The sequence below is a fragment of the Podarcis liolepis genome (genome assembly GCF_965112155.1).
Source record: "Podarcis liolepis genome assembly, chromosome: 13".
NCBI lineage: Eukaryota > Metazoa > Chordata > Lepidosauria > Squamata > Lacertidae > Podarcis > Podarcis liolepis.
Window position 1 is genome coordinate 3,171,040 of NC_139573.1, and position 26,477 is coordinate 3,197,516.

Sequence of the window (26,477 nt, forward strand, 5' to 3'; positions counted from 1 at the left end):
GGGTCTGAGCATGGGAGTCAGGCTGTCTAACTCAATACTGCTTGCACAGGCTGGCAGCAGCAGCAGCGGCTCTCTGGGATTCCAGGCGCGTTTGTCTCCCAGCCCTGCCTGGAGTTGTGGCCTTGGGATCGAACCTTCTGCAAGCCAAACAGGTGTCCTGCCATGGAGTTGTGGCCTTCCCGCTAAGGTTCTAGTCCTCACTGTTGCGAGCCGAGGCCTGGTGTGCAGATTTCAGGCAGCAGGCCTCACCCAGTCTTGCCCAGAGATGCCGCTGGGGGTTAAACCTTCTACATGCCAAGCAAGTGCTCTAGCTCTAAGCTACATTCTTTCTGCTGGATAGACTGGAGGTTACGGGTAAGGGGTGTTTGTTTGTGTGTATTTGCCTGTGGAGTCCAGGACCAAGCGAGATATTTGGGGTTGTTTTTTTGAGGAGGAGCTTGTGGTCTAACCCGGCCTTCCCCAAATTGGACTTCTCCTGATGTTAGTATGAAGAATTTGTGAATATACTTACGGATATTCTGTCACGTGTACATAGAACCGTAGGGTTGGAAGGGACCCCGCAGATCATCTAGTCCAACCCGCTGCAGAGTCTTTGGCCCAACGTGGGATTCGAACCCACAACCCTGAGATTAGGAGTGCCATGCTCTCCCAACAGAGCCATCCTTCAGGAAAACATTACTATATGTAATAGTACTATTGCTAACGATGTCACCGTTTTGGACAGCAACTGGGCACTTCGTGGGCACCAGGTTGGGCAGGGCTGTCCTGGCCCAGCAGGGGGAATTGGGAGCCTGGACTCCTGGGTTCTGGTGGGTCAGCGCAGAGCATGTTGGGTCTGAGAGACAGGACTGAAATGCTCATGGAGTTGGACAGAAGGTGGCAAGGAAGTCTCTGGGTAGACTGAGGTACCCACGATGCCAGATTCTTGGGGAAGACAGCAGGCTTGCCGCGAACCCATCGTGTTGGGGGACCCCCAAAGGCCATCTAGCCTGACCCCCTGCGAGGCAGGAATCCCAGCTCAGGAATCCCCGCCAGGCGGGTTTCCCCAAGGAAGGAGAGTCCACTACATTTTGAGTTGAATTAATTAATTTTATAATGAAACGATTTTAGAATGTTGTACTATTTTATTGTTGTTTGCCGCCCTGAGCCCGGCTTCGGCTGGGGAGGGGGGGATAAAAATAGAATTATTATTATTATTATTATTATTATTATTATTATTATTATTATTATTATTATTATTTTGAGGGAGCCCATCTCCGAATGGAAAGTTCTTCCTAACGGTCAGTCGCAATCTCCTTTATTAACGCCTAAGATAATAGGTCTGGGGGTGCGAGCCCCTCTGGCAGAGCAGCCCTTCCAGGCGGCTTGCCCAGAGAGGAAGGCCCTCTGCGCTTCCTCAGAGACCCTCTTGCCCATTTTCGCTGATGCCTTGTTTCCTTTAGAATAATCTGGTTTTCCTGGCAGGCATAGAGAGCTGTAAGCTCAGGACAGGTAGATGGATATTTGCGGGGTTTTCGGGGCGCAGAGGAGGCCTCCCCCCCGGCTCCGAATCCAGGCTCACCCCCCGCCCCGCGTGGTAGTGGGGGTGGTGGGGGCAGTGGCGTAGCGTGTGGGGTGCAGGGGGGGGCCGGCCGCACCGGGCGCAACATCTGGGGGTTAGGGTTAGGGGGCGCAAATCCACGGGTTAGGGGGCGCAAATTACTTGCCTTGCCCCGGGTGCTGACAACCCACGCTACGCCACTGGGTGGGGGTCCCACCCAGCCCACCGCAGGGATTTCAGGCAGGGATGAGTAAGCGGGGAGAACGGCGGCGGCTCTGGTTGCCACGGATACCCGTAGTGACTGCCGCCACGGCAACGGGCCCATGCCTTTACGCCGGGAGATTGTGGGGTTGTGGAGTGGGGGGGGGGGGAGAGAGAGAGAGAAAAAGGAGGGTGGTGGTGCAGTGAAGGAAGGAATCTCCCCTGAGCTGCCCCCCTTCTTGCGCTCCTCTGCGTCGCCATCCCTCTCCTTGCGCGGCCGCCACGGGGCTACAGCATCGCTGCCTTAGCAACACCTGGGGGACCAGCAATGGGAGAGACCCGTAGGTGGGCAGTGGGGGGGAGGCGAGAGGGGTGCCCCGGTGCCAGATGGAGACGTGGGCAAGATCCAGGCCTCGCTTTCCATCAACGCAGGGCGGCTGGCTGTGCGCCTCCTCCGTGCAAAACGCTCCGCGCGCGTTCCTCTCCCCTACGCGTAATAATAACCCTTTCCCCCTCTTGCGCGCGTGTCCCTCCCTCTCCCCTCTCCCCCCCCCGCAGTGTGCTTTGCAGCATGGGGGGGGGTCTTGGGGGGAGGGGCTGGCAGGCAGCAAGCGGCTCCTTCCGTGGATTTACGGCCGGCCGATCCCCGAAAGGAGGAGGGGAGGGGAAAAAAGAGGAAATAAAAGATCCAGCAAAACTGCCCTAAAGGGACATCCATTATTAATAAAAAAGATTGTTCCTCTCCGTGACCGCAGGAAGGAGGGAATGGGGAAGGCATAGAGGAGGAGGAGAGGAGAGGAGGAGGGAAAGGAGGAGGCCGGCGCTCGCTTCTCCCCTCCTGCTGCAGGATTTCGGCAGAATATTTGACACACTCCTCTCTCCATATTTATCTCCTCGCCCGCTTTCCCTGTTCGCCATCACCTGAGCTGCTGGCCCTTCCACACTTCCCAGAGTGGAATTCCCTCCTGCCCCTTTTAAAATGCCAATCTGCCCCCCCCAGGACAATTGCATGCATCCCTTTTCTCCCTTCCTTTGTCGACAAGCGCCAGGCTCCAGGTGGGATGCCCAGCAGATGGCTTGTCTTCCTGGCACCCTCACAGCACCCAGCCTGGGTGCCCCGGCCACCATCTCTCTCTGCCCCCTTGCCAAGTTGCAAGCCACCGCAGAGACCTCCTCCTGTTTTGCTTCGTTTTCACACATCTAAAACTGAGAGGGCCGCTGTTAACAACAGGTGGAAAGGTGAGGATTGGAACTGTAAAATGGGCACGCAGAACGAGCGCAGGTGCGCAGCGGTTAAAATGTAAAGGATATCAGCGTTGTCGGGCTGGCGAGTTTAGGTCCAGATTCGCCAGGCTTTGCTGGGAATACGTCTCTTCCTCGTTTGGGGGCGGTTAGAGCTTACCCGCTCTCTTCAGTTAATTCCCACAACGACCCTGAGAAGTAGGCCAGGAGGCTGTAAGATTCCTCGTCCGACACTAACGACTACATTGCACTGGCGGGGCAGCTCTGTAAATTAAGTAGGTAATAAACATGAAGAGAGCAAAATGTCACTTAGAGAAACATTTTCCTTCAATCTTGACTTTTATTCCAGATGGTTTTATTTGAGGTGTGTTGTAAACCACTTTGAGGCTGTTTCTGTCAAATACAAAGCAGCCAAAAAACCCCCGAATAACAAAACAATAGATTCCGCTGCAAAACAAACGGGGCCTAGACAGTCTGTTGGGGTGACCACAGCCTAGGTTTTAAGGCGCCATTTGGCGATTAGCTTATATATCTGAGTTTCTAACCCCGCCAGGAATCTTTTCCCCAGCGCGGGGCTCGAACCCGCAACCCGGAGATGAAGAGCTCTCCGAGTTGTCCGGGCCTAAATCAGTTCCTGGATGTCAGATCTCCCTCTTTCCGAAAGTCAGCCGGCAAAATTGGGGTGTCAGGGTAGAGGAGGCAGTTGCCCCTATCAGCCCCCTCCCTGCCAGTTGGCCCCCCGAGAGCCGAGGGGACAAGGCCGAGCCTGGTTTGGGGCCTGGGAGACAAGTGTCTACCCCACCCGCTTTGCCTCTGGCCCTCTGCCCAGCCGGGAGATGGTGGCTTTCTTGTCCTGGCCGACGTCCAGCGCAGCCTTTTCTATTGAGGATCTCGTTTCCGGCCCTGTGCCCCCTCCTCCCTTCACCCTTGCCAGCTGCACCGAGACACAGCCAGGCGCCACAGTGAATCCCCCTCCCCATCCAGCCCGGGAGCTGGGGAGATACATATTTTTTGGGCAGAAGGCAGAGCAGAGGCCAGGTAACCGACCCATCCTAGAGGACCCGTGTTCTCCCATATACAGGAACAGCTTTCTCTCTCTTCCTCCCCGCCTGCCAGAACGGATCTAGAATAACGTTGGCTCCAGATCACACGCAAACCTGTTTTCCAGTAAATAGTGGACGCTCCGTCCAAGCAGCCTTGGCCGACCAGGCGCCCTTTGGATCTTCTGCGCTACAACTCCCATCGACAACTCCCTCCCCCCAGCCAGCACATCTGTTTTGGCAAGGGAGGGAGTGATGCTGATGGAAGTTGTGGTCCAAAAGTGGCGCTGGACATCGCGGTGATGGGAAGTCCAGCGTGTTGCCTGGGTCTTGATTCAGGATGGATCTCAGGCGGGTAGAGGGCTAGGGAGAGAGAAAAGGATGTCCTTCTTCACGCAGCAGAGAGTTAAACTGCGGAACTCCTTGCCCACTGGGCTTTGAAAGAGGGCTGGGCAAATTCACAGAGAAGGAGAGGGCTATTGATGGCTACTAGCCAAAGGGTTGGTGTTGACCTTCAAAGCCCTAAACTGCCTCAAAGGTCCAGTATACCTGAAGGAGTGTCTCCACCCCCATCATTCTACCCGGACGCTGAGTTCCAGCGCCAAGGGCCTTCTGGCGGTTCCCTCATTGCGAGAAGCAAAGCTACAGGGAACCAGGCAGAGGGCCTTCTTGGTGGTGGCGCCCGCCCTGTGGAACGCCCTCCCATCAGATGTCAAAGAGAAGAACAACTACCAGACTTTTAGAAGACACCTGAAGGCAGCCCTCTTCAGGGAAGTTGTTACTGTCTTTTTGTTGGAAGCCGCCCAGAGTGGCTGGGGAGACCCAGCCAGATGGGTGGGGTACAAATTATTATAGCCAGGACGGCTGTGCTCTGCCTCTGCCGTTCGAGGCAGCTGGACTGTTCCCTTGAACCCAGAACACCCGCAGCAGCCTTTCTCTGAACCCGCTGCAATGGAGTAGACCCCTTATGTTAATTGCTAATGAAAGGATCTCTTGTTGGGAAATGGTGGGTGAAGGACGCCCGAAAGCATCCTTCTGTCAAAAGAGGCTCAGTGTGGTCAGACGAGGGAGAGACCCGGGTTCAAATCCCCCCTCCCACTTGGCCATGAAATTTACTGGGTGGCCTTGCGGGGCCGGTCGCTGCCTCTTTCAGCCTACCCTACCTCGCAAGGTTGTTGTTCCTGGGAGAAAACGTTGGGCCACCAATGCAATCTTAACAGGTCAAGAAAATGTTTTGGACTACAATTCCCATCAGCCTCAAGGAGTTGGAATGCGGGAGGGGAACTCAACTTCATTTGCACTTAAAGGCAAACCCGATCCAATTCAGATTTCCGGGAACGAGAGGTGGAACTGAAACCCAGCCACCCTTCGCTAATTTGACGCCGTCCGGTTTTTGCAGTTGCATTCCTATATATTAGGGTAAAGCAATGTCACAAATGCATGCATCGGTGAAAAGGACCTACAGTATGCCTTTGCAAAAATGTGTATATTGGGCAAAATATACACATGACCGCGTGAGCAAGTTAGGAGAAATTTGTGCTTAAATGTTGGCGGATTACCATGGTGCCTTAAAAAAAATAAATGCAATTGGATGTGGAGTTTAAGACTGGATAAATGAAAATCATCCCTGGTTGGACGAAGGACAGCAGCTTGACCAAGAATGTCTTTTTTAAAAAAATATTTTTATTCGGTTTTACACATACAAATTTATAACAAATACAAGCACAACTTCATGTTAAAGAGATACCTCTGAATCTCTGGACTTCCCCCTGTCCCTTCCATGGCTCCTTCCGTCAACATTTACACCTGCGTATCAACCCATTATCCACATTTTTTATCCATCTGAGTTATCCATAGTCTTTGTTACCTTGCAAGTGAGTTTAAAATCCCGCCAGTTTTTTCATCTGCTTCCAATGATCTCCTAAGTAAATTATAAATTTCCCCCATTCCTTTTTAAAGTTGTTGTCTGCTTGGTTCCTGAGTTTTCCGGTTAATTATGCCATTTCAGCATAGTCCGTCAACTTGGTTTGCCATTCTTCCCTGGTCGAGACTGTTTCGTCTTTCCATCTCAACAAAGAATGTCTTAGATACTGTGTGGGGGTGGGGGTGTCCCTACAATTTCTAAATATGTATTTGTTCATTTGTCTGATGAATATGGGATGCGGGTGGCGCTGTGGGTTAAACCACAGAGCCTAGACCATGGGTAGGCAAACTAAGGCCCAATCGCCTTCTCAATCCGGCCCGTGGACGGTCCGGGAATCAGTGTGTTTTACATGAGTAGAATGTGTCATTTTATTTTAAATGCATCTCTGGGTTATTTGTGGGGCATAGGAATTCATTCATATTTTTTTTCAAAATATAGTCTGGCCCCCCACAAGGTCTGAGGGACACTGGACCAGCCCCCCTGCTGAAAAACTTTGCTGACTCTTGGTTTAGACCCTTGTATAAAGGTAAAGGGACCCCTGACCATTAGGTCCAGTCATGGCCGACTCTGGGGTTGTGGCGCTCATCTTGCTTTATTGGCCGAGGGAGCCGGCGTACAGCTTCTGGGTCATGTGGCCAGCAGGACTAAGCCGCTTCTGGCGAACCAGAGCAGCGCACGGAAGCGCCGTTTACCTTCCCACCGGAGCGGTACCTATTTATCTACTTGCACAGGTGTGCTTTTGAACTGCTAGGTTGGCAGGAGCAGGGACCGAGCAACGGGAGCTCACCCCGTCGCAGGGATTCAAACCGCCAACCTTCTGATCGGCAAGTCCTAGGCTCTGTGGTTTAACCCACAGCGCTACCTGCATCCCTAGACCCTTGTATACCCCTCCCCATTTGTGACATGCTAGTGATGTAGTGATGATGTATCAGTGATGCCTCTCCAAGTGTATTCTGGGGAAAAGAGGGAAGTTTTAACAGAGATCACCCCCTGCTCGGGGTTCTTACTCCTGTGGGGACCTGTTGTGCAACAAAAAAGATTGTGATCTACTGACCGCTCTTTTGCTCCAAATAAGTCATACCTCACGTTACAGCCGCTTCAGGTTGCGTTTTTTCGGGTTACGGACCCGCTGAAACCCGGAAGTACCCATGGTCTAAACCACAGAGCCTAGGGCTTGCAGATCGGAGGGTCGGCGGTTCTAATCCCCGCGATGGGATGAGCTCCCGTTGCTCTGTCCCTGCTCCTGCCAACCTAGCAGTTCGAAAGCACCTCAAAGTGCAAGTAGATCAATAGGTACCACTCTGGCGGGAAGGGAAACGGCATTTTCGTGCGCTGCTCTGGTTCGCCAGAAGCGGCTTAGTCCTGCTGGCCACATGACCCGGAAGCTGTACGCCGGCTCCCTCGGCCAATAAAGCGAGATGAGCGCCACAACCCCAGAGTCGTCCATGACTGGAGTTAATGGTCAGGGGTCCCTTTACCTTTACCTTTACACAAGTGTTGCACAAGGTCAACATTAGGTCACTTTATCAGAAACCTTTCCCAACACCTCTTAACTCCCCATCACCCAAAGAACAATCAAACTCTGGACATCTCCTGCCCTCAGGACTTGTCTGGAGATGGGCTTTCAGAACACCTGAGTTGCTCAACTGCCTCTGGGGATGTCTAGCATTGCCCCCCTGGTCATTCCCTGGGTGGGGGGCCATGAATGCCCTCTCACGCTTGGGGAATTATGGCGGGATGCCCTGTTCCTGCTTCTTGGTTCATGGAGGGAGGTGGAGCCCAAATTCACCTTTCTTTCAGGCTTAAAATGGTCTCGGATTGAGGAGAGTCGGTTCAAGTATGAATTTTCTACGAATTTATAAAGCTAGATTTCTTCCCTGCGCTGTCAAGTCGAAAGGATATGTTCAGGCATAATATTTGCAACATGTAACAACTATAAAGATGTGTTTCCCCCCTTGTCATTTCCGTAACAAAAAGAATGGGGGGAAATTCTTAATTTATTTAGGAGACCACTATGAGCAGATGAAAAGATTGGCAGGATTTTAACCTCACTTGTCATGTAACAAGTACTATGGATCATATGGATAGATTCAAAATATAGATTATGAAATAATATGCGGTTGAAAACGTTGTCAATGGAGGGGATGAAGGCTCGAGATTCAGAAAAATCTCTCTGTATTTGGTTTTGTGTTATATATTTCATTTTTTATATATAAATTTATATTTGAAAAATCAAATAGGATCTCCTATTTAATAACAGGCAGCTTCTAACATACATAAAAACATAGTAAAACGTTAAAGTATTTGATCCCCTGCTAAATTTGCCCGTTCGCCCTCTGATGAAGAAATGACCAGCCCATAATTTTAATGGCAGGTTTATCGTAGCTGTGAGAGACAGAATAACAACAGGAAAAACCCACAGAAACCCAGAAGACAAAAGTCAGAAATTGGTGTGCATTATAATGAGTGAAATAAGTATTTGATCCCCTGTCAACCAGCCAGATGTCAGGCTACTTGGTATCCCTCTCACTGTATCTCCTTGGCTTGGGGGTCCCATAACCCCATACCCTCTCCGCTGAGAATAGGAACATCCTGATCGCCGAAGAATGGATGCTTTTGAATTCTGGTGCTGGAGGAGACTCTTGAGAGTCCCATGGACTGCAAGAAGATCAAACCTCTCCATTCTGAAGGAAATCAGCCCTGAGTGCTCACTGGAAGGACAGATCCTGAAGCTGAGGGTCCAAGACTTTGGCCACCTCATGAGAAGAGAAGACTCTCTGGAAAAGACCCTGATGTTGGGAAAGATGGAGGGCACAAGGAGAAGGGGACGACGGAGGACGAGATGGTGGGACAGTGTTCTTGAAGCGACCAGCATGAGTTTGAGGCAGTGGAAGACAGGAGTGCCTGGCGTGCTCTGGTCCATGGGGTCATGAAGAGTCGGACACGACTCAACAACAACAAGGAACAGGGGGAAGTTCCGGGATCAGTTCAGAAACTGGGACGGCTTCTGTCAATCCGGGACTGTCCCTGGAAAATTGGGATACTTGAAGGGTCTGCCACCTGCCGGGCTCCGAGTCCTCTTCCCTAGAGGGTTCCCTGGCTGGTGCCTCCTACCATTCAATGGCATCCAGGCAGTCCATGGCAAGACTTCGAACTGTGGAACTCCCTGCCACAAGAGTCAGTGTTGACCGCGAACCTGGATGGCTTTAAAAGAGGGCAGGACAAATTCATGGAGGAGGAGAGGGCTATTGATGGCTCCGCCCCCATCGTCCAGCCCGGACACTGAGGTCCAGCACCAAGGGCCTTCTGGCGAATCCCTCCCTGTGAGAAGCCAAGTTACAGGGAACCAGGCAGAGGGCCTTCTCGGTGGTGGCGCCCTCCCTGTGAAACACCCTCCCACCAGATGTCAAAGAGAACAAGAACTACCAGACTTTTAGAAGACATCTGAAGGCAGCCCTGTTTAGGGAAGCTTTTAATGTTTGATGTATTACAGTATTTTAATATTTTTTGGGAAGCCGCCCGGAGTGGCTGGGGAAGCCCAGCCAGATGGGCGTGGTAGAAATAATAAATTATTATTATTATTATTATTATTATTATTATTATTATTATTATTATTACTCCTAGCCACAATGGCTCTCCTCTCTGCCTCCACGGTTGGAGGCAGCAATGCTTCTGAATTCCCTCCTGGAAACCGCAGGAGGGGAGAGCGGGTCTTGTGTTCGAATCCTGAGTGTGAGTTTCCCACCACGGGCATCTGGTTGAGAATAGGATGCTGGCCATTGGCCTGATCTGCCGGGGCTCTTCTGAGCAGTGTTCGAAATTAGCCAGGCGCCAGGCCCCTTTTGCACCTGGCTATAGGGATGCGGGTGGCGCTGTGGGTTAAACCACAGAGCCTAGGACTTCCGGATCAGAAGGTCGGCGGTTCAAATCCCCGCGACGGGGTGAGCTCCCGTTGCTCAGTCCCTGCTCCTGCCAACCGAGCAGTTTGAAAGCACATCAAAGTGCAAGTAGATAAATAGGTACCACTCCGGCGGGAAGGTAAACGGCGTTTCCGTGCGCTGCTCTGGTTCGCCACAAGCGGCTTAGTCCTGCTGGCCACATGACCTGGAAGCTGTACGCCGGCTCCCTCGGCCAATAAAGCGAGATGAGTGCCGCAACCCCAGAGTCGTCTGCGACTGGACCTAATGGTCAGGGGTCCCTTTACCTTTATTGGCCACCTGCGACCAGGTGAAGATGCCCGGGCGCCCATCCTGACGTCTCCACCATCTTGCGGATCCTTGGATCTGGACTGTTTCTGCACACTCGTGCCCCCGTCCTGTAGAATTCCATCAGCTATATTTTCTCTGCACAATTGGAACGAATTTCTGGAACCAAAACGTTTTTTCTGCACAGCCTGAGAAGGTGCCCTCACCCTTAAGAAAAAGAGGCAGGGACGGGCTGATATTAACCGTATTTTTCCGTGTATAAGATGATGTCCCCCCCCCCTCTAAAAATGAATGTCAAAAATTAGAGGCCGGATAGATATACACAGATTGTGTCGAGGGTGGACTGGCAATTGGCTGTTGCCCCCCAAAATAGTAAAGGTAAAGGGACCCCTGACCGTTAGGTCCAGTCGTGGCCAACTCTGGGGTTGCGACGCTCTTCTCGCTTTATTGGCCGAGGGAGCCCATGTTTGTCCACAGTTTTTCCAGGTTATGTGGCCAGCATGACTAAGCCGCTTCTGGCGAACCAGAGCAGCGCATGGAAATGCCGTTTACCTTCCTGCCGGAGCAGTACCTATTTATCTACTTCCACTTTGACGTGCTTTCAAACTGCTAGGTTGGCAGGAGCAGGGACCGAGCAACGGGAGTTCACCCCGTTGCGGGGATTCGAACCGCTGACCTTCTGATCGGCAAGTTCTAGGCTCTGTGGTTTAACCCACAGCGCCACCTGTGTCCCCTGCCCCCCCAAATAGGGGGTGTCTTAAAGGCGGAAAAATAGGCTATGTAGGCTGTCCCTGGATCAAGAGAGTTTTCTGCAAGTTCTCGAAGCTCCTAACCTAGCTCAACGTTGTCGTCTGAGGTAGCAATAATAATAATAATAATAATAATAATAATAATAATAAATTAACTTGTACCCCCCATCTGGCTGGGTTTCCCAACCACCCCAGAAGCGAGACTCAATCACAGCCAGTCCATCTTTTGAAAAAATAAGACTTTACAGCAGCCTGGTCCCAAAAATGGCGACTGTAACCTTGGTTTTAGGAGCCATTTGGCGCCTAGATTGTACACCTAAGTTTCTAACACTGGTTTTGAGGTTCCTGTGTATTGTGGTGGGCCTCTGTGGGGCGGGTGTTTGTGGCCCTGTCCTTTAGCGGTTCCCCTCCTGCTTAAAAAGTCGTGTCCATTTCGACTTCACGTGCTACGGTGTCCCATGGGTTCCATTCTCCGAAAACTGATGGCTTAATATCTTGTGGTCATTTGGGGGACTGTTACCGGCACGCTTCTCTAGAAATTAAGATCGTAAGCAGAGCCTAACGGATCAGGCTTATCTTAGCCCAGCATTCTGTTCTCACAGTGGCCAACCGGGTGCCCATCGTAGGAAACCCGCCAGCAGGATTCGAACACAAGACCCGCTCTCCCCTCTTGGGGTTTCCGGCCACTGGGACTCTGGAACATTTCTGCCTCAGTCCACAGAGGCAAAGAGCGTTCAGACAGTTGAACCTCCGGTACTTAGTGAATTCTTTTTTAAAAAATAAAATCCAGCAAGTTTTTCAGTTGAATTCTGGTTTTAGCTCGTTTTTATTTTCATTGCCCTGAGTTTTTTCCAGAGACAGCTACGTTTAAGCGGGATGCGAATTTGCCTAAATAGATAAATAGGTACATCATTGCCCTGGGCTCCTTTGGGAGGGAGGGAGGGCGAGAAGAGAAATTTAATAAAGAAATAAAATAAAAATGGGCCTCTATCTCAACCACAGCCAAGCTTCCATCAGCTCGATGATTATACTGGCTGGGTGGTGTAGTTGAAAACAGCTGGGGGGGCATCAGACTGGGATTTGGCTAACGCATGTAAGAAATATATTATTACAATTATGTATGTGTTGCATTTATATCCCACCTTTTCCCTCCACGGATCTCAAGGCGGTGTAGACAGAGTTGTCCCCTCCCTTATTACAACGGCCCTGTGATGTTGTTGTAGTTGTTTAGTCGTGTCCGCCTCTTTGTGACCCCCTGGACCAGAGCATGCCAGGCCCTCCTGTCTTCCACTGCCTCCTGCAGTTTGGTCAAACTCATGCTGGTAGCTTCGAGAACACTGTCCCACCATCTCGTCCTCTGTCGTCCGCTTCACCTTGCGCCCTCCATCTTTCCCAACATCAGGGTCTTTTCCAGGGAGTCTTCTCTTCTCATGAGGTGGCCAAAGTCTTGGAGCCTCAGCTTCAGGATCTGTCCTTCCAGTGAGCACTCAGGGCTGATTTCCTTCAGAATGGAGAGGTTTGATCTTCTTGCAGTCCATGGGACTCTCAAGAGTCTCCTCCAGCACCAGAATTCAAAAGCATCCATTCTTCGGCCATCAACCTTCTTGATGGTCCAGCTCTCACTTCCATACATCACTACTGGGAAAACCAGGGCTTTAACTATACGTACCTTTGTTGGCAAGGTGATGTCTCTGCTACCCTGTGAGGTAGACTAGGCTAAGAACAACAACAACAACAACAACAACAACAACAACAACAAATTTATTTATACTCCGCCCTCCCCAGCCAGAGCTGGGCTCAGGGTGGCTAACACCAGTAAAATTACAGTGAAAACTTAATGGGGGGGGACCAATTTAAAATACAGGTTAAAATGCAATTTAAAATGCAGCCTCGTTTTAGAAGCAGCCCACGGATCAAGACCATAAGGGGAGGGAAACATAAGGGTCAGACTGAGTCCAAGCCAAAGGCCAGGCGGAACAGCTCTGTCTTACAGGCCCTGCAGAAAGATGTCAAGTCCTGCAGGGCCCTGGTCTCTTGGGACAGAGCGTTCCACCAAGTCGGGGGCCAGTGCTGAAAAGGCCCTGGCCCTAGTTGAGACCAATCTAACCACCTTGGGACTTCCAAGGTGTTGTCATTTGTGGACCTCTCTGCGGGGCATACCAGGAGAGGCAGTCCTGTAGGTACGTGGGTCCTAGGCCACGTTGAAGTAGGGGCGCTTCAACCCTGGTCTGCCCCATGCCCCAGTCCAGTGCTCTAACCACTATGCCACACTGCCTCTCATAAAGCACTGGAGGCTTTCTCACGGGAAGGGAGCTGTTTGGACCAAGGTGCCTCTGGCAAAGGCGAGGTGGTCGTGTAGTCGGTGGCTCTAAAAGGCGAATAATAATAATTAGTAAAAATTAGCATTTATATAGTGCTTTTGAAGCACAGAAAGGTTAGTATTTCCCATATTATTCTTCATAATCATGCTGGTTGTGCGGTGTGGATGAAGTGTCTCGTGTTTTTTCGCGGGGAGGGGGGATCGTTTGAATCCACCGATGATGCCTTTGTTTCCACGCGTATCTGGAGAGCGCTGCCTTGCGGTGCTTTGATGGAGGGGTCAGGGTGGCCAGAGGGAGGAATGGGTGGGCTCCCAGTGGAGACTTGGTGTGGAGTGACCCAGGGCAGAAGGCCACTGCCAAATTTACGTATAAGCTAAACAAGCTATAGCTTAGGTCCCCACTCTCTTGGGGGCCCCCCAAAAATGTAAAGGGGGGAGAAAAAACCCTGGATGTACATTTCCAAAATATAAGATAAAAAACAAATAAAATAAAACCTACCTCCAGCAACAGTGTTTTGTGTTGTGTAGGCTCCTAGGATGCAAGTTGTGGGTCCCGCCTGCTAGCCTGCTCCCTAAAATATCACGGGTTTCTTTCTTTCTATATATAGGGTGCCTACATTCTGCATGGACTGATTGCACGGCAACATGGGCAAATGGCTTCAGATACCTATTAGGTCCATAGATTTTTGAATTCTGGTCTGGAGGAGACTCTTTAGAGTCCCATGGACTGCAAGAAGATCCAACCTCTCCATTGTGAAGGAAATCAGCCAAAACCAATAAGTGAATTGTAGAATTCTAGAATGGGGAGGTTCCCAGCGGTCATCTAGTCCAACCCCCGGCAGTGCAGGAATCCCAGAGAAAGCATCCGTGACAGATGGCCACCCGACCTCTGTTTAAAAGCCTCTAGCGAAGGAGATCCCAAGGGATACCACTCCATTACTGCCAGAAAGTCCTGTTCGGTCTGAATCTCCTTGCTTGTCATTCCAATCGACTCGGGTCTTGCCCTACAGAGGAGGAGAAAACAAGCTTCCTCCATCTTCCTTGTGACAGCCATGATATATTTGGTGAGATATTTTGGTGCTGTGGGTTAAACCACAGAGCCTAGGACTTGCCGATCAGAAGGTCGGCGGTTCAAATCCCCGCAATGACGGGGTGAACTCCCGTTACTCGTTCCCTGCTCCTGCCAACCTAGCAGTTCGAAAGCACGTCAAAGTGCAAGTAGATAAATAGGTACCACTCCGGCGGGGAGGTAAACGGCGTTTCCGTGCGCTGCTCTGGTTCGCCAGAAGCGGCTTAGTCCTGCTGGCCACATGACCCGGAAGCTGTACGCCGGCTCCCTCGGCCAATAAAGCGAGATGAGCGCCGCAACCCCAGAGTTGGTCACGACTGGACCTAATGGTCAGGGGTCCCTTTACCTTTAAGTATATGCAGCACACACGATGCCATTCTGCTCAACTGTCCTGCTTGGAGCAGGACATCCTGGGATTACAGAAGCCCTCCCGGCTTCCGAATGGGTTTGGTTTGGAGCATCTAACCAGGGCACTGCCGCAGGATCAGGCCATTAGGGTTGCCTTCTAGTCCAGCGGCCTGGGGAGGGAACCCACCAGCAGAATTCGAACACAAACTAGAGCAGCGCACGGAAATGCCGTTTACCTTCCCGCCAGAGCGGTACCAGAGCAGGAGGGGAGCCACTGAAGGACAGGGCCACCAGCACCCACCGCACAGAGGCCCACCACAGTACACAGGAACCTCAAAACCAGTGTTAGAAACTTAGGTGTACAATCTAGGCGCCAAATGGCTCCTAAAACCAAGGTTACAGTCGCCATTTTTGGGACCAGGTGGCTGTAAAGTCTTATTTTTTCAAAAGATGGGCTGGCTGTCATTGATTCTCGCTTCTGGGGTGGCTGGGAAACCCAGCCAGATGGGGGGGGGTACAAATAAATTATTATTATTATTATTCTGGCTAGCTCAGATGACAACGTTGAGCTAGGTTAGGAGCTTTGAGAACTTGAAGAAAAGTCTCTTGATCCAGGTATAGCCCACATAGCATATTTTTCCGCCTTTAAGACACCCCCTATTTGGGGGGGCAGGGGACACAGGTGGCGCTGTGGGTTAAACCACAGAGCCTAGGACTTGCTGATCAGAAGGTTGGTGGTTCGAATCCCTGTGACGGGGTGAAGCCCAGAGTCGGCCACAACTGGACCTAATGGTCAGGGGTCCCTTTACCTTTACCTTTACCTATCTCCTCTCAGTCTCCTCTTTTCCAGGCTAAACATACCGAGTTACTTCAACCGTTCCTCATCAGGCTCAGTTTCCAGACCCAGTGCCTCCCATCAGCTTCGGCCAGTGGCCCAGCTACACCCCTATCTGGGCAGGAATAATAATAATAATAATAATAATAATAATAATAATAATAATAATAATAAATTATTTATTTATACCCCACCCTTCCTGGTTCAAAAACCGGGCTCAGGGCGGCTAACAACAAATTTAAAACAATTGTAAAAGCAGCATAAGATACAGTCTAAAAACACGAATAGCAATAAAATTCAAAGTTCAGAAATCAATTTAGGGGAAATCCATCTAATGAATGTTAGATAATCCCCAGGGCTAGCTGGCTGAATTGGTCCTATTTGGGCCAGCGAGGAGGCCAGGGGAGAATGAGCTGTGGGGTCTCAGAGCGGGTGATCTTCAAAAAAGGGGAGGGGGAGGGAAGAGAAGGGAAAATAAAAGATCAGGCTGAATTAAAAGCCAGACGGAATAGCTCTGTAATCCTGCAGGGCCCTGGTCTCATGGGACAGAGCATTCCACCAGGTAGGAGCCATCACTGAGAAGGCCCCAGCCCCGGTGGAGAATAGCCTAACTACTGTTGTCTATGTTTGTTAACCTCAAAGTTATATGACTGCAATGCATTCTACATAGAGCTGCCTTTGGAAACTTCAGTTAGCGCAGAACTTAGCAGCCAGGTTGCTCACCGGTAAAAGACGGTTTGAGCATATTTCACCCATCCTGGTCCAATTGCACTGGCTACCAATTAGTTTTCCAAGCCTTAAACGAGCGTCCACTGTATGGTAATTTATCAATCTTGTTGTTGTTTAGTTGTTTAGTCATGTCCGCCTCTACGTGACCCCCTGGACCAGAGCACGCCAGGCACTCCTGTCTTCCACTGCCTCCCACAGTTTGGTCAAACTCATGCTGGTCCCTTTGAGAACACTGTCCCACCATCTCGTCCTCCGTCGTCCCCTTCTCCTTGTGCCCTCCATCTTTCCCAACACCAGGGTCTTTTCCAGGGAGTCTTCTCTTCTCATGAGGTGGCCAAAGTCTTAGAGTCTCAGCTTCAGGATCTGTCCTTCCAGTGAGCACTCAGGGCTGATTTCCTTCAGAATGGAGAGGTTGGATCTTCTTGCAGTCCATGGGACTCTCAAGAGTCTCCTCCAGCACCAGAATTCAAAAATCTATGGACCTAATAGTTATCTAATGCCATTTGCCCATGTTGCCCTGCAATCAGTCCATGCAGAATGTAGGCACCCTATATATAGAAAGGAGCAAACCCGTGATATTTTAGGGAGCAGGCTAGTAGGCGGGACCCACAACTTGCATCCTAGGAGCCTACACAACACAAAACACTGTTGCTGTAGGTAGGTTTTATTTTATTTGTTTTTTATCTTATATTTTGGAAATGTACATCCAGGGTTTTTTCTCCCCCCTTTACATTTTTTGGGGGGCCCCAAGAGAGTGGGGACCTAAGCTATAACTTGTTTAGCTTATACGTACATTTGGCAGTGGCCTTCTGCCCTGGGTCACTCCACACCAAGCCTCCACTGGGAGCCGACCCATTCCTCCCTCTGGCCACCCTGACCCCTCCATCAAAGCACCACAAGGCAGCGCTCTCCAGATACGCAGGGAACGCAATTCTCAACATTTCCTTGCGCCGCACACCCGCTGTGCTCTCATCAGCCTCCCAGGGGCTCATGGGAGTTGTAGTCCAGGCCACCTGCAGGGAACTGTTAACGGAGAAATCCGAGGGCTCCCTTGGACTAAAAGCAAGGACCCCAGCCAGGAATCCCAGAGCAAAACAGCAGCCAGTAGGCTTGGTCTTTATTGAAGACTCACGACAGGACTCCCACCTGCCACCAGGTGGAACAAGATGGAAGCCCCGAACAAAAGAGCCCCCAAACTTTTATTAGCTGCTAATCCCCATGTTACACCCCCCCCAAACTACATCATGGTTACATCATTAAAGGGGAGGTCTGGTGGCAAGAATCTGAGCATCCCGGACCCTACCCCATGGTTCCCCTTGCCCTCCACCAAACACCCATCAAGTGTCACAAAAGAGATCTTTACATTTCCCTGTTTCCCAGCCAAGTTCATCACACCCTTTTGTCTTCATCTGGGTTTGTTCTTTCTGGAATGGCCACCTGTCTGGCACTCAGGTATCAGGATGCCAGGGATTATCACTCAGGCAGAGGGGCTGCTGAGGAGCTGAGCTCACAGGTCTATATGAATTTCTGAAGTTTTCCCAGTGAGCCAGTACATAGATACATTGATCAGTGAATTATTACATTTGGTATTGTGCAGCAAAGGCCCTTTGAATAGATAGGAAGAAACTGTGATGAAGTGTTTTGTGGGGACAAACCACAAAAGTCACAAAAGCGATTGTGCTGGTTTTGGTAGTGGGCTGCATGTGCATGATATCTGCTGGAGGGGCAACCCCCCCAACCTATACATAAATTCCTGCAACAGCACCAAGTCTGGAGAAGGCCGGCGTCAAGGTTCTGCGCCGCAGCAGCTGCCTCGACTTCCCCTGCGTCGAAGCGTCTGTCCGTCGGCTGTTCTGATGGCATCGGGTTCTGGCATGCGCTCCCAGCACCGCCCCCCCTTTCTCTCTGGGCCTTTTGGATTCTCCCAGACGCAATTTGGTACTAATTACACGTTCCTGCCTCTAATTGCCACATTGTGAATGATAAACAAAAAACTCCAGTTTTATTTAATTAAAGACCTGGTAGAATCCACCGGGGAGAATTGGTACGGTTGGAAAAGGGGAGGTGGGGGAGAGGACGCCGCTTCTCCCAGCGCAGCGCAGAATCCCGCGGGGATCGGTTTCGGTGTGGGAAATGATCCGCACTCCAATCTGCACAGGGTGGAGGTTCAAGGGACGGCGTGTTTGTGCCCCCCCCCCAATCGCTGCTTGCCTGCGTGTGGTCGCGCAAAGGTACACCTGGTTTGGGGAGAAATCAGAATTAAAGGAGGGCATGTCCAGGAAAGCCCATGATGATTACCTGTGACCAAAGTGGTCTGTCCTTCCTTGAAGGTTTTTAAACAGAGGTTGGATGGCCATGTGGCCTGGATATTTTAGCTGAGATTCCTTCCTTGCCAGGGGCTGGACTAGATGACTCATGGGGTCCCTACGATTCTATGATTCTTTGAATCAGAAGGGTCCCCCTGTTCAGGAATCTCAGCATCCCTGACAGATGGTCGTCCGACCTCTGCTTATAAATCTCCAAGCAAGGAGAGAGTCCATCACTTCTTGTGGCAGTCTGTTCCGCTGTCGAACAGCTCCTGCCGTCAAAAACTTCTTCCTGGTAGGAATCTCCTTTCTCGTCCCTTGAATCTGTTGGGTGTCCTCCCTCGTAACGCCGGAACCAGCGGACGTCCATCGAAGTCGAGGCTATTCGGGATGGATAATAGGAAGTCCTTCAGCGTGTAGTTAGACGGTGGAACACCCTGCCACTGGAGACCACCAATTGGGGTGGCTTTGAAAGAAGATTGGACCTATTTGTGGAGGGCTGGTGTTGCCTGCTGTGTCCCGCCTCCGTGGTTGGAGGCAGTAAATAGCTCTGAATCCCAGTTGAGCGGGTCTTGTGTTCGAATCCTGCTGGGTTTCCCAGAATGGGCATTTGGTTGGCCGCTGTGAGAACAGGAACGCCGGACTACACAGGCTGCCAGCCTCATCCTTACGTTCTCACGTTGCATTTGGTTTCGTGGCCCATCACTCCCAACGGAAGGCGGAAAATGGAAGTGTGGTTAATAGAACAGTTGTGCAAGGAGGCAGAGGAGATACTTTTTCCAGATGGACCTGTTTTCCCTTAAGGGAACGGAGGTGTTTGGGGTGAGCAAGGGTGTGCCTCTTCTTACCCCCCCCAACCCGACAAATCCCCAATCTCCCTTTTTGTCCTCAACTCCCTCTTCGCAGGGAATGTGAAGTGCATAATGCATTGTTATGTAATCATGCATAATCAACATAATATCAATATGCAGATCAGTTCCCAAGCAAAAAGAAAAAAAGAAAAAAGAAGAGATTTTGGAGGTGAGGAGGCACACTTTGGGGAAGGTAAAGGTGTTTTGGGGATGGGAGTTGTGTGGTCTGTACACTTAAAGCATATCCCCCCACCTCCAAGAATCCTGGGAACTGTAGTTCGCACCTTCCGGAACTATAACTCCCAGCACCCGCCCCCAAAAAAACTACAGTTCCCAGAATCTTTTTTTAAAAAGGGGGGAAACTATGCTTTAAATCAATGGTGTGTCGATTTTAGGTGAAGAAAACTATTTGAGGGGTGATTGATTGGAGGATGGCTTCTTTCTGAAAACCCCTTTCTTTCTCTCTTTCTCTCCACCCATCCTGCCTGTTACCTTTCTGTTTCTCCCCTTCTGCCTCTTATTCACCCCTCCCTTCGATTCTTCTCCCCCCCCCCATCTCTTGACCTCTAGGTGCGTTTATCAAGTCTGGCTGGACGCTTCCCGCTCTCCCGGGCCACGATGGAACGCAACAGAAGCCTTTCCTCTGCCGGAAAACCCTCCTGCGATTCTCGCTAAGACCTCCGGGCTTCCTAATCCTCTCCTCTCGGGCCGCTCTCCTGGTGGTTATCACCTCCTCTTCTTCTGCTGCTGCTCCGGCGGACGCCCGGCTCGCCTCCCGCGCCTCTTTCCTCTTCCCTCCTCCTCGCCCGCTCCTCGCGCGAGGACGCTCCTTTCTCTCCCTTCCCCCGGCCCGCCCTCCCAGAATCCGTCGCCCGCCACCCCACCGCCGCGTCCGCCATGTTCCTCCCGCCCTCGAGGCTCGTCGTGCGGGTGCTGAATCTTCGCACGGGCTCGGCCGTCCTCTTCTGGCTCCTGGGCCTGGCGCTGCGATCCTTGCCCCTCTCGGGGCAGAAGCCGGAGGACAAGTACCCGGTGGTGCCCACCAACTACGGCAAGCTGAGGGGGATTAAGAAGGACCTCAACAACGAAATCCTGGGACCCGTGGTGCAATACCTGGGCATCCCCTACGCCACGCCGCCCGTGGGCGAGAGACGCTTCCAGCCCCCCGAAGCGCCCGCGTCCTGGTCCGAGGTGCGGAACGCCACCGCCTTCGCTCCCGTCTGCCCCCAGAACATCCACGGCATGCTCCCGGGCATCATGCTCCCGGTCTGGTTCACCGAAAACCTGGAGATTGTGGCGGGCTACGTCCAGAACCAGAGCGAAGACTGCCTGTACCTCAACATCTACGTCCCCATGGAGGACGGTAAGGGTGCAAAAGGGGGGGCGGGCGAGCGGACACGGGCGAGAACCCCCAAACCCTCCCCTCGGCTGTCTCGCATCTCTCCCCACACCCCTCTCCAGCGCCGTAGGTCAGGGAACCTCACTCCCCGCTTAACACTGCAACCCCTTCTTTGAAATAATAAGAATCACCATTAGAATCAAATCCTCGTCTTCAGCTCTGTCCGCCTCCCCTGCGCTGCTAACCGGAAACCGCTCCAATCGCTAGCTTCCCAGAAACAGTTTGAGCAGCGCCTCCGGGCATGTGCAGAGTGCTCTGTGCGACCGGAAGAGCTCTGCAGGATCGGAGCAGCTAGGCCAGCATCTTTCATTATTCTAATTTTTTAAAGAACAGTTTAGTTCAGGCGTACGGGATGGTCTAAACCACAGAGCCCAGGGCTTGCCGATCAGAAGGTTGGCGGTTCGAATCCCCGCCACGGGGTGAGCTCCCGTTGCTCAGTCCCTGCTCCTGCCAACCTAGCAGTTCGAAAGCACGTCAAAGTGCAAGTAGATAAATAGGTACCGCTCCGGCGGGAAGGTAAACGGCGTTTCCATGCGCTGCTCTGGTTCGCCAGAAGCGGCTTAGTCATGCCGGCCACATGACCTGGAAAAACTGTGGACAAACGTGGGCTCCCTCGGCCAATAAAGCGAGATGAGCGCTGCAATCCCAGAGTCATTCATGACTGGACTTAACTGTCAGGGGTCCCTTTACCTTTTTAGTTCAAGCCTAGGCAAACTTGGCCCTCCAGATGTTTTGGGACTACAGTTCCCATCATCCCTGACCACCGGTCCTGTTAGCTAGGGATCATGGGAGTTGTAGTCCCAAAACATCTGGAGGGCCGAGTTTGCCTATGCCTGGTTTACTTGAGCGTAGTGCCGGTGACACCAAGGTTGCGGATTCGATTCCCCCCCTTCAGGGTCGGCGGCACATCCCTGGATTGCAGCGGGTTGGACTAGATGACCGCTAGGGCCCCTTCTGACCCTCTGGTTCTGTGAGTCTGGTGGGAATTGATTGACTGATTAAATTGTAGAAGGGAAAACGAAAAGCGGGGGGAAATGGGAAAGGTACAGTGTGCTATTATTATAAAAGTTAACAGTGGCAATTACGGGCAACTCCCCATCTGTGTGCACAGGCCAGGCGCCGCAAAATAAATAAACAATTCGATTCCAGCCCAGAAGTGGTGGGAGAAAGCGGGGAAATCCTCGTGACTCGCGAGGAGACCCTTCCCAGAGCCCGAAGAGGATGCCAGTGAGCCCAAGTGTCCAGAAACAAATGTTTAAAAGTCTAATAATAATAATAAATTTCAAAATGCATGCTGTTCTCAAAGTGGCAAGATCGATGCCCCCCATAGGAAGCCTACAAGCAGAACATAAGAATCCTAGAATGGAAGCATTAGAGGGGACCCTGAGGGTCATCTAGTCCAACCCCTGCAAAGCAGGATTTTTTTGCCCAGCGCGGAACTCGAACCCACAACCCTGCCATCAAGCGCCTCGTGCTCTACCAACCAAGCTGTGCCAGTAGCCCTAAGGCCACGCCAAGGGGTCACCCAGGCCAGCATCGTCTTCTTGCAGTGGCCAAACAGACGGCCTTGCGGGAAACTCAGAAGCAGGTCCCGAGTTCGAGAGTTCCCATGGTTTCCAACAACTTCTTATGCCTGACGCATCTCGCACCCTCAGGCTTACCCTGAACGTGCAGCTGTTCTCCTTTGGGGAGCAATGAAAATCCACACCTGAATTTTGTTTTTTTCAAGCTAGGATCGAATAAGCGCAGGATTCGCTCTCCCCAAAATGGACGGCTTCCAGAGTTTTTGGATCACAGCCACAGAGGCTGATGGGAGCTGTAGTCCAAAAGTTATCAGGGAGGCAGCGCTAGGTTGGGGAAAGCTGGACTGGAGCTTGTGAACCGGAGGTTTTTTGCTCCAGATCATAGCAGGGACGCGGGTGGCGCTGAGGGTTAAACCACAGAGCCTAGAACCTGCCGATCAGAAGGTCGGCGGTTCGAATGCCCACAATGATGGGGTGAGCTCCCGTTGCTCGGTCCCTGCTCCTGTCCACCTAGCAGTTTGAAAGCACGTTAAAGTGCAAGCAGATAAATAGGTACTGCTCCGGCGGGAAGGTAAATGGCGCTTCCGTGCGCTGCTCTGGTTGGCCAGAAGCAGCTTAGTCATGCTGGCCACATGACCCGGAAGCTGGACGCCAGCTCCCTCAGCCAATAAAGCGAGATGAGCACCGCAACCCCAGAATCGGCCACGACTGGACCTAACGGTCAGGGGTCCCTTTACCTTTACCTAAAGAATGCCTGGCAGGTTCCTATTTAAGAACCTCAGATGCATCACAGAATCCTGCCAGATGGTGCAAATAATAAATCTATTATTATTATTATTATTATTATTATTATTATTATTATTATTATTACAGTGGTGCCTCGCAAGACAAAAAGAATCCGTTCTGTGATTCTCTTCATCTAGCGGTTTTTTCGTCTTGTGAAGCAAGCCCATTGACGGATTAGCGGATTAGCGCTATTAGCGGCTTTTATCGGCTTATCTGCTGATCGGATCAGCTGATAAGCGGCTTAGCGGCTTAGAAAAAAGGGGGGAGGGAAAAAACCCAGCAGGAACTCGCAAGACATTGTCGTCTTGCGAAGCAAGCCCATAGGAGATTCGTTTTGCGAAGCGCCTCCAAAACGGAAAACCCTTTCGTCTAGCGAGTTTTCCGTCTTGCGAGGCATTCGTCTTGCGGGGCACCACTGTATTATTATTCTACCAACAGAGCTATCCCAGTCTAAGTGGCCTATCTAGCAGAGCGTTCCCTGCACTGACTGGCAGCAGCGTCTTGCTAGGGCTCCCGGCCGGGCCCTTTACCTACCCAGAGATCGTACCCGGAGCCTTCTCCACTCCAAGGAGCTCTCCCCCTGAGCAGCTCAAAATGTACGAAGACAGGAAAACACGTTATACCTAACGCCAGACCTCTGCAGTCTACCTAGCTCAGTGCAGCCTACACGGGCCGGCAGCAGCCCTGCTTTCAGGCACTGGAAGGGGGGGATCCCAGGCCTACCTGAAGACGCTCCCCCAGGGTGGAGCCTTCTACATGCCAAACAGCTGTCCCGCCACTAAGTCTAGCGATGAGCTTCATCCCTGCAGGAACAAGGGCTCCTCTCCCCCCAAACCCAGGGTGCTCTGGCTCCCAGAATCCTTTGCTGCTGCCCTTTGGGGCCATGTTTTTTTCACCACCAGGTCCTGTCCGAGCGACGCTCACCCTACAACCACCCCACTAACCTCAGGGTCGGGGGGCTTTGCCGGCCGGGGCGGAGAGCGGTGAGGGAGGGAGAACTCTCTGCAAAAAGCAGAGGATGGCGAGAAGGAGGAGAAACCAGCTGCCTCTTCTCTCCCCCCCCCAAACGCCACCCCTTCCATCTCCCACCAAGCCGTCCCTCTCTCTTTTTGCAGCATCGCTAAGCCAGTTTCCTTGACAACGGCCGGGAAAGGGGGGGTTGCATTTAAAGAAGGGGGGGAGCAAATCCCAAAGCACTAGGCGGAAAAAAACACACACAAGGCATCGGAGCGTCTCTCCCCCCCCCCCCCGTGTGGGGCACCCGCTCCTGGCAGAGGCAGCTGCTGTTCCTACACCCCCCAACCCCAAATTCTGCCCCTCGCCCCCCACCTCGTGCCCCACATCTTCTCTCTCTCTTTCTCCCCTCCGTGTGACACGCTTTTCCCCAGCTGCTGCCTGCGGCGCCGCAGAGAAATGTCAGGTCCCATTTGGGAACCCTGCCTGCTGCTCTCTCTCTCCCCCCCAAATCTCCCTCACCTGAGCGGCAAAGGGTCTCTGGTCCAGCCTCTGCAAGGATGCCCTCACCTGTCCTCACCTGGATGAGGCCAAGGCAGCGGGGATGCAATAGCTCCCCGGTGGAAATAGGGATGTCCCGTTCCATCGCCATAATTTCGCTGTTTATGCCCCGTGCGTCTTTCTGGGTCGCAGCTTCCAACAGATATAAAAACATAATAAAAGCATTTTTAAAAAACAACCCTTCCCTATACAATGCTCCCTCGGGTTAAGAGCTTAATTCGTTCCGGAGGTCCGTTCTTAACCTGAAACTGTTCTTAACCTGAAGCACCACTTTAGCTAATGGGGCCTCCCGCTGCTGCCGCGCCGCCGGAGCACGATTTCTGTTCTCATCCTGAAGCAAAGTTCTTAACCCGAGGTACTATTTCTGGGTTAGTGGAGTCTGTAACCTGAAGCGTATGTAACCTGAGGTACCACTGTACAGTCATACCTCGGGTGGAAGTAGCTTCGGGATAAGTATTTTTGGGTTGCGTGCTGCGGCGACCCGGAAGTAATGGAGTGCGGCACTTCCAGATTTCGCCGCATGCACAGACAGCCAAAATGACGTCACACGCATGCATGGAAGTGGCGAATGCAGGTTGCGTTCACTTCTGGATGCAAACGGGGCTCTGGAACGGATCCTGTTCGCATCCAGAGGTACCACTGTACAGTGGTACCTCGGGTTACATACGCTTCAGGTTACATACGCTTCAGGTTACAGACTCTGCTAACCCAGAAATAGTACCTCAGGTTAAGAACCCGGGTTAATAACTTCAGGATGAGAACAGAAATCATGCTCCGGTGGCGCAGCAGCAGCAGGAGGCCCCATTAGCTAAAGTGGTGCTTCAGGTTAAGAACAGTTTCAGGTTAAGAACGGACCTCCAGAACGAATTAAGTACTTAACCCGAGGTACCACTGTACAGGATTGCTTTTGGACGGCTCAGGGGTCGGATAACTCCACACCCTCCGACATTTCTCCGATGGAAATAGGGACGTTCTAAGGAAAAGCGGGTGGCGCTGTGGGTTAAACCACAGAGCCTAGGACTTGCCGATCAGAAGGTTGGCGGTTTGAATCCCCGCGACAGGGTGAGCTCCCATTACTCGGTCCCTGCTCCTGCCAACCTAGCAGTTTTAAAGTACTTCAAAGTGCAAGTAGCTAAATAGGTCCCGCTCCGGCGGGAAGGTAAACGGCGTTTCCTTGCGCTGCTCTGGTTGGCTAGAAGCGGCTTAGTCATGCTGGCCACATGACCCGGAAGCTGTATGCCGGCTCCCTCGGCCAGTAAAGCGAGATGAGCACCGTAACCCCAGAGTCGGCCACGACAGGACATAATGGTCAGGGGTCCCTTTACCTTTACCTTTAAGGAAAAGCGGGAGATTCCGGGATCAAATAAAAAAACTGGGACGGCTTCTGTAAATCAGGGGCGACCTGGAAAATAGAGATACTTAGAGGTTCCGGAATAGAAAACACAGCCATCTCGGTCCGAAAGGTTTCACAGCTGGGGATAACCCTGGAAAATAGGGTCTCTTGGAGGGTCTGGAGTGGGGGTAAGAGAGACCCACAGAAAAAGGAGAAAGAGGTCCCAGCTTAGCGTTGGTTGGTTTTTTTCCTGGCCAATGTGAGCAGGTTACAGGCGGATTTAATGCCAGGCCCGATCTGGGATAATCTTCATTTAAAGAGGAGACAGCAACTGGAAGCCCCTGGACTGAATCTGCCCCACTGTGTGGTTTCCCAAACGTGGGTCTCCGGGACTACAATTCCCATCATCCCTGACCGCTGGTCTTGTTAGCTGCGGTCGATGGGAGTTGTAGTCCAAAAACAGCTGGAGACCCACGTTTGGGAAACACTGGCCTAGGAGGGCCACGCTCATGTCGTTCGTTGAGCGCTTTAAAGTCATGGCTTCCCCCCCAAGGAATCCTGG

The 26,477-nt window shown here is 51.9% G+C and overlaps 1 protein-coding gene across 2 annotated transcripts in view; it reads left to right on the forward strand.

Annotated features, from left to right (window-relative positions):
- Positions 1–26,477, forward strand: part of NLGN2 (neuroligin 2) — a 67,652-nt gene that overhangs the window by 3,604 nt on the left and 37,571 nt on the right. For both annotated transcript variants that reach the window (XM_083472589.1, XM_083472590.1), the window contains exon 2: positions 19,930–20,722. In XM_083472589.1, the coding sequence (XP_083328715.1) occupies positions 20,257–20,722 (466 nt within the window). In that variant the 5' untranslated portion in view covers positions 19,930–20,256. The remainder of the gene's footprint in view (positions 1–19,929; positions 20,723–26,477) is intronic.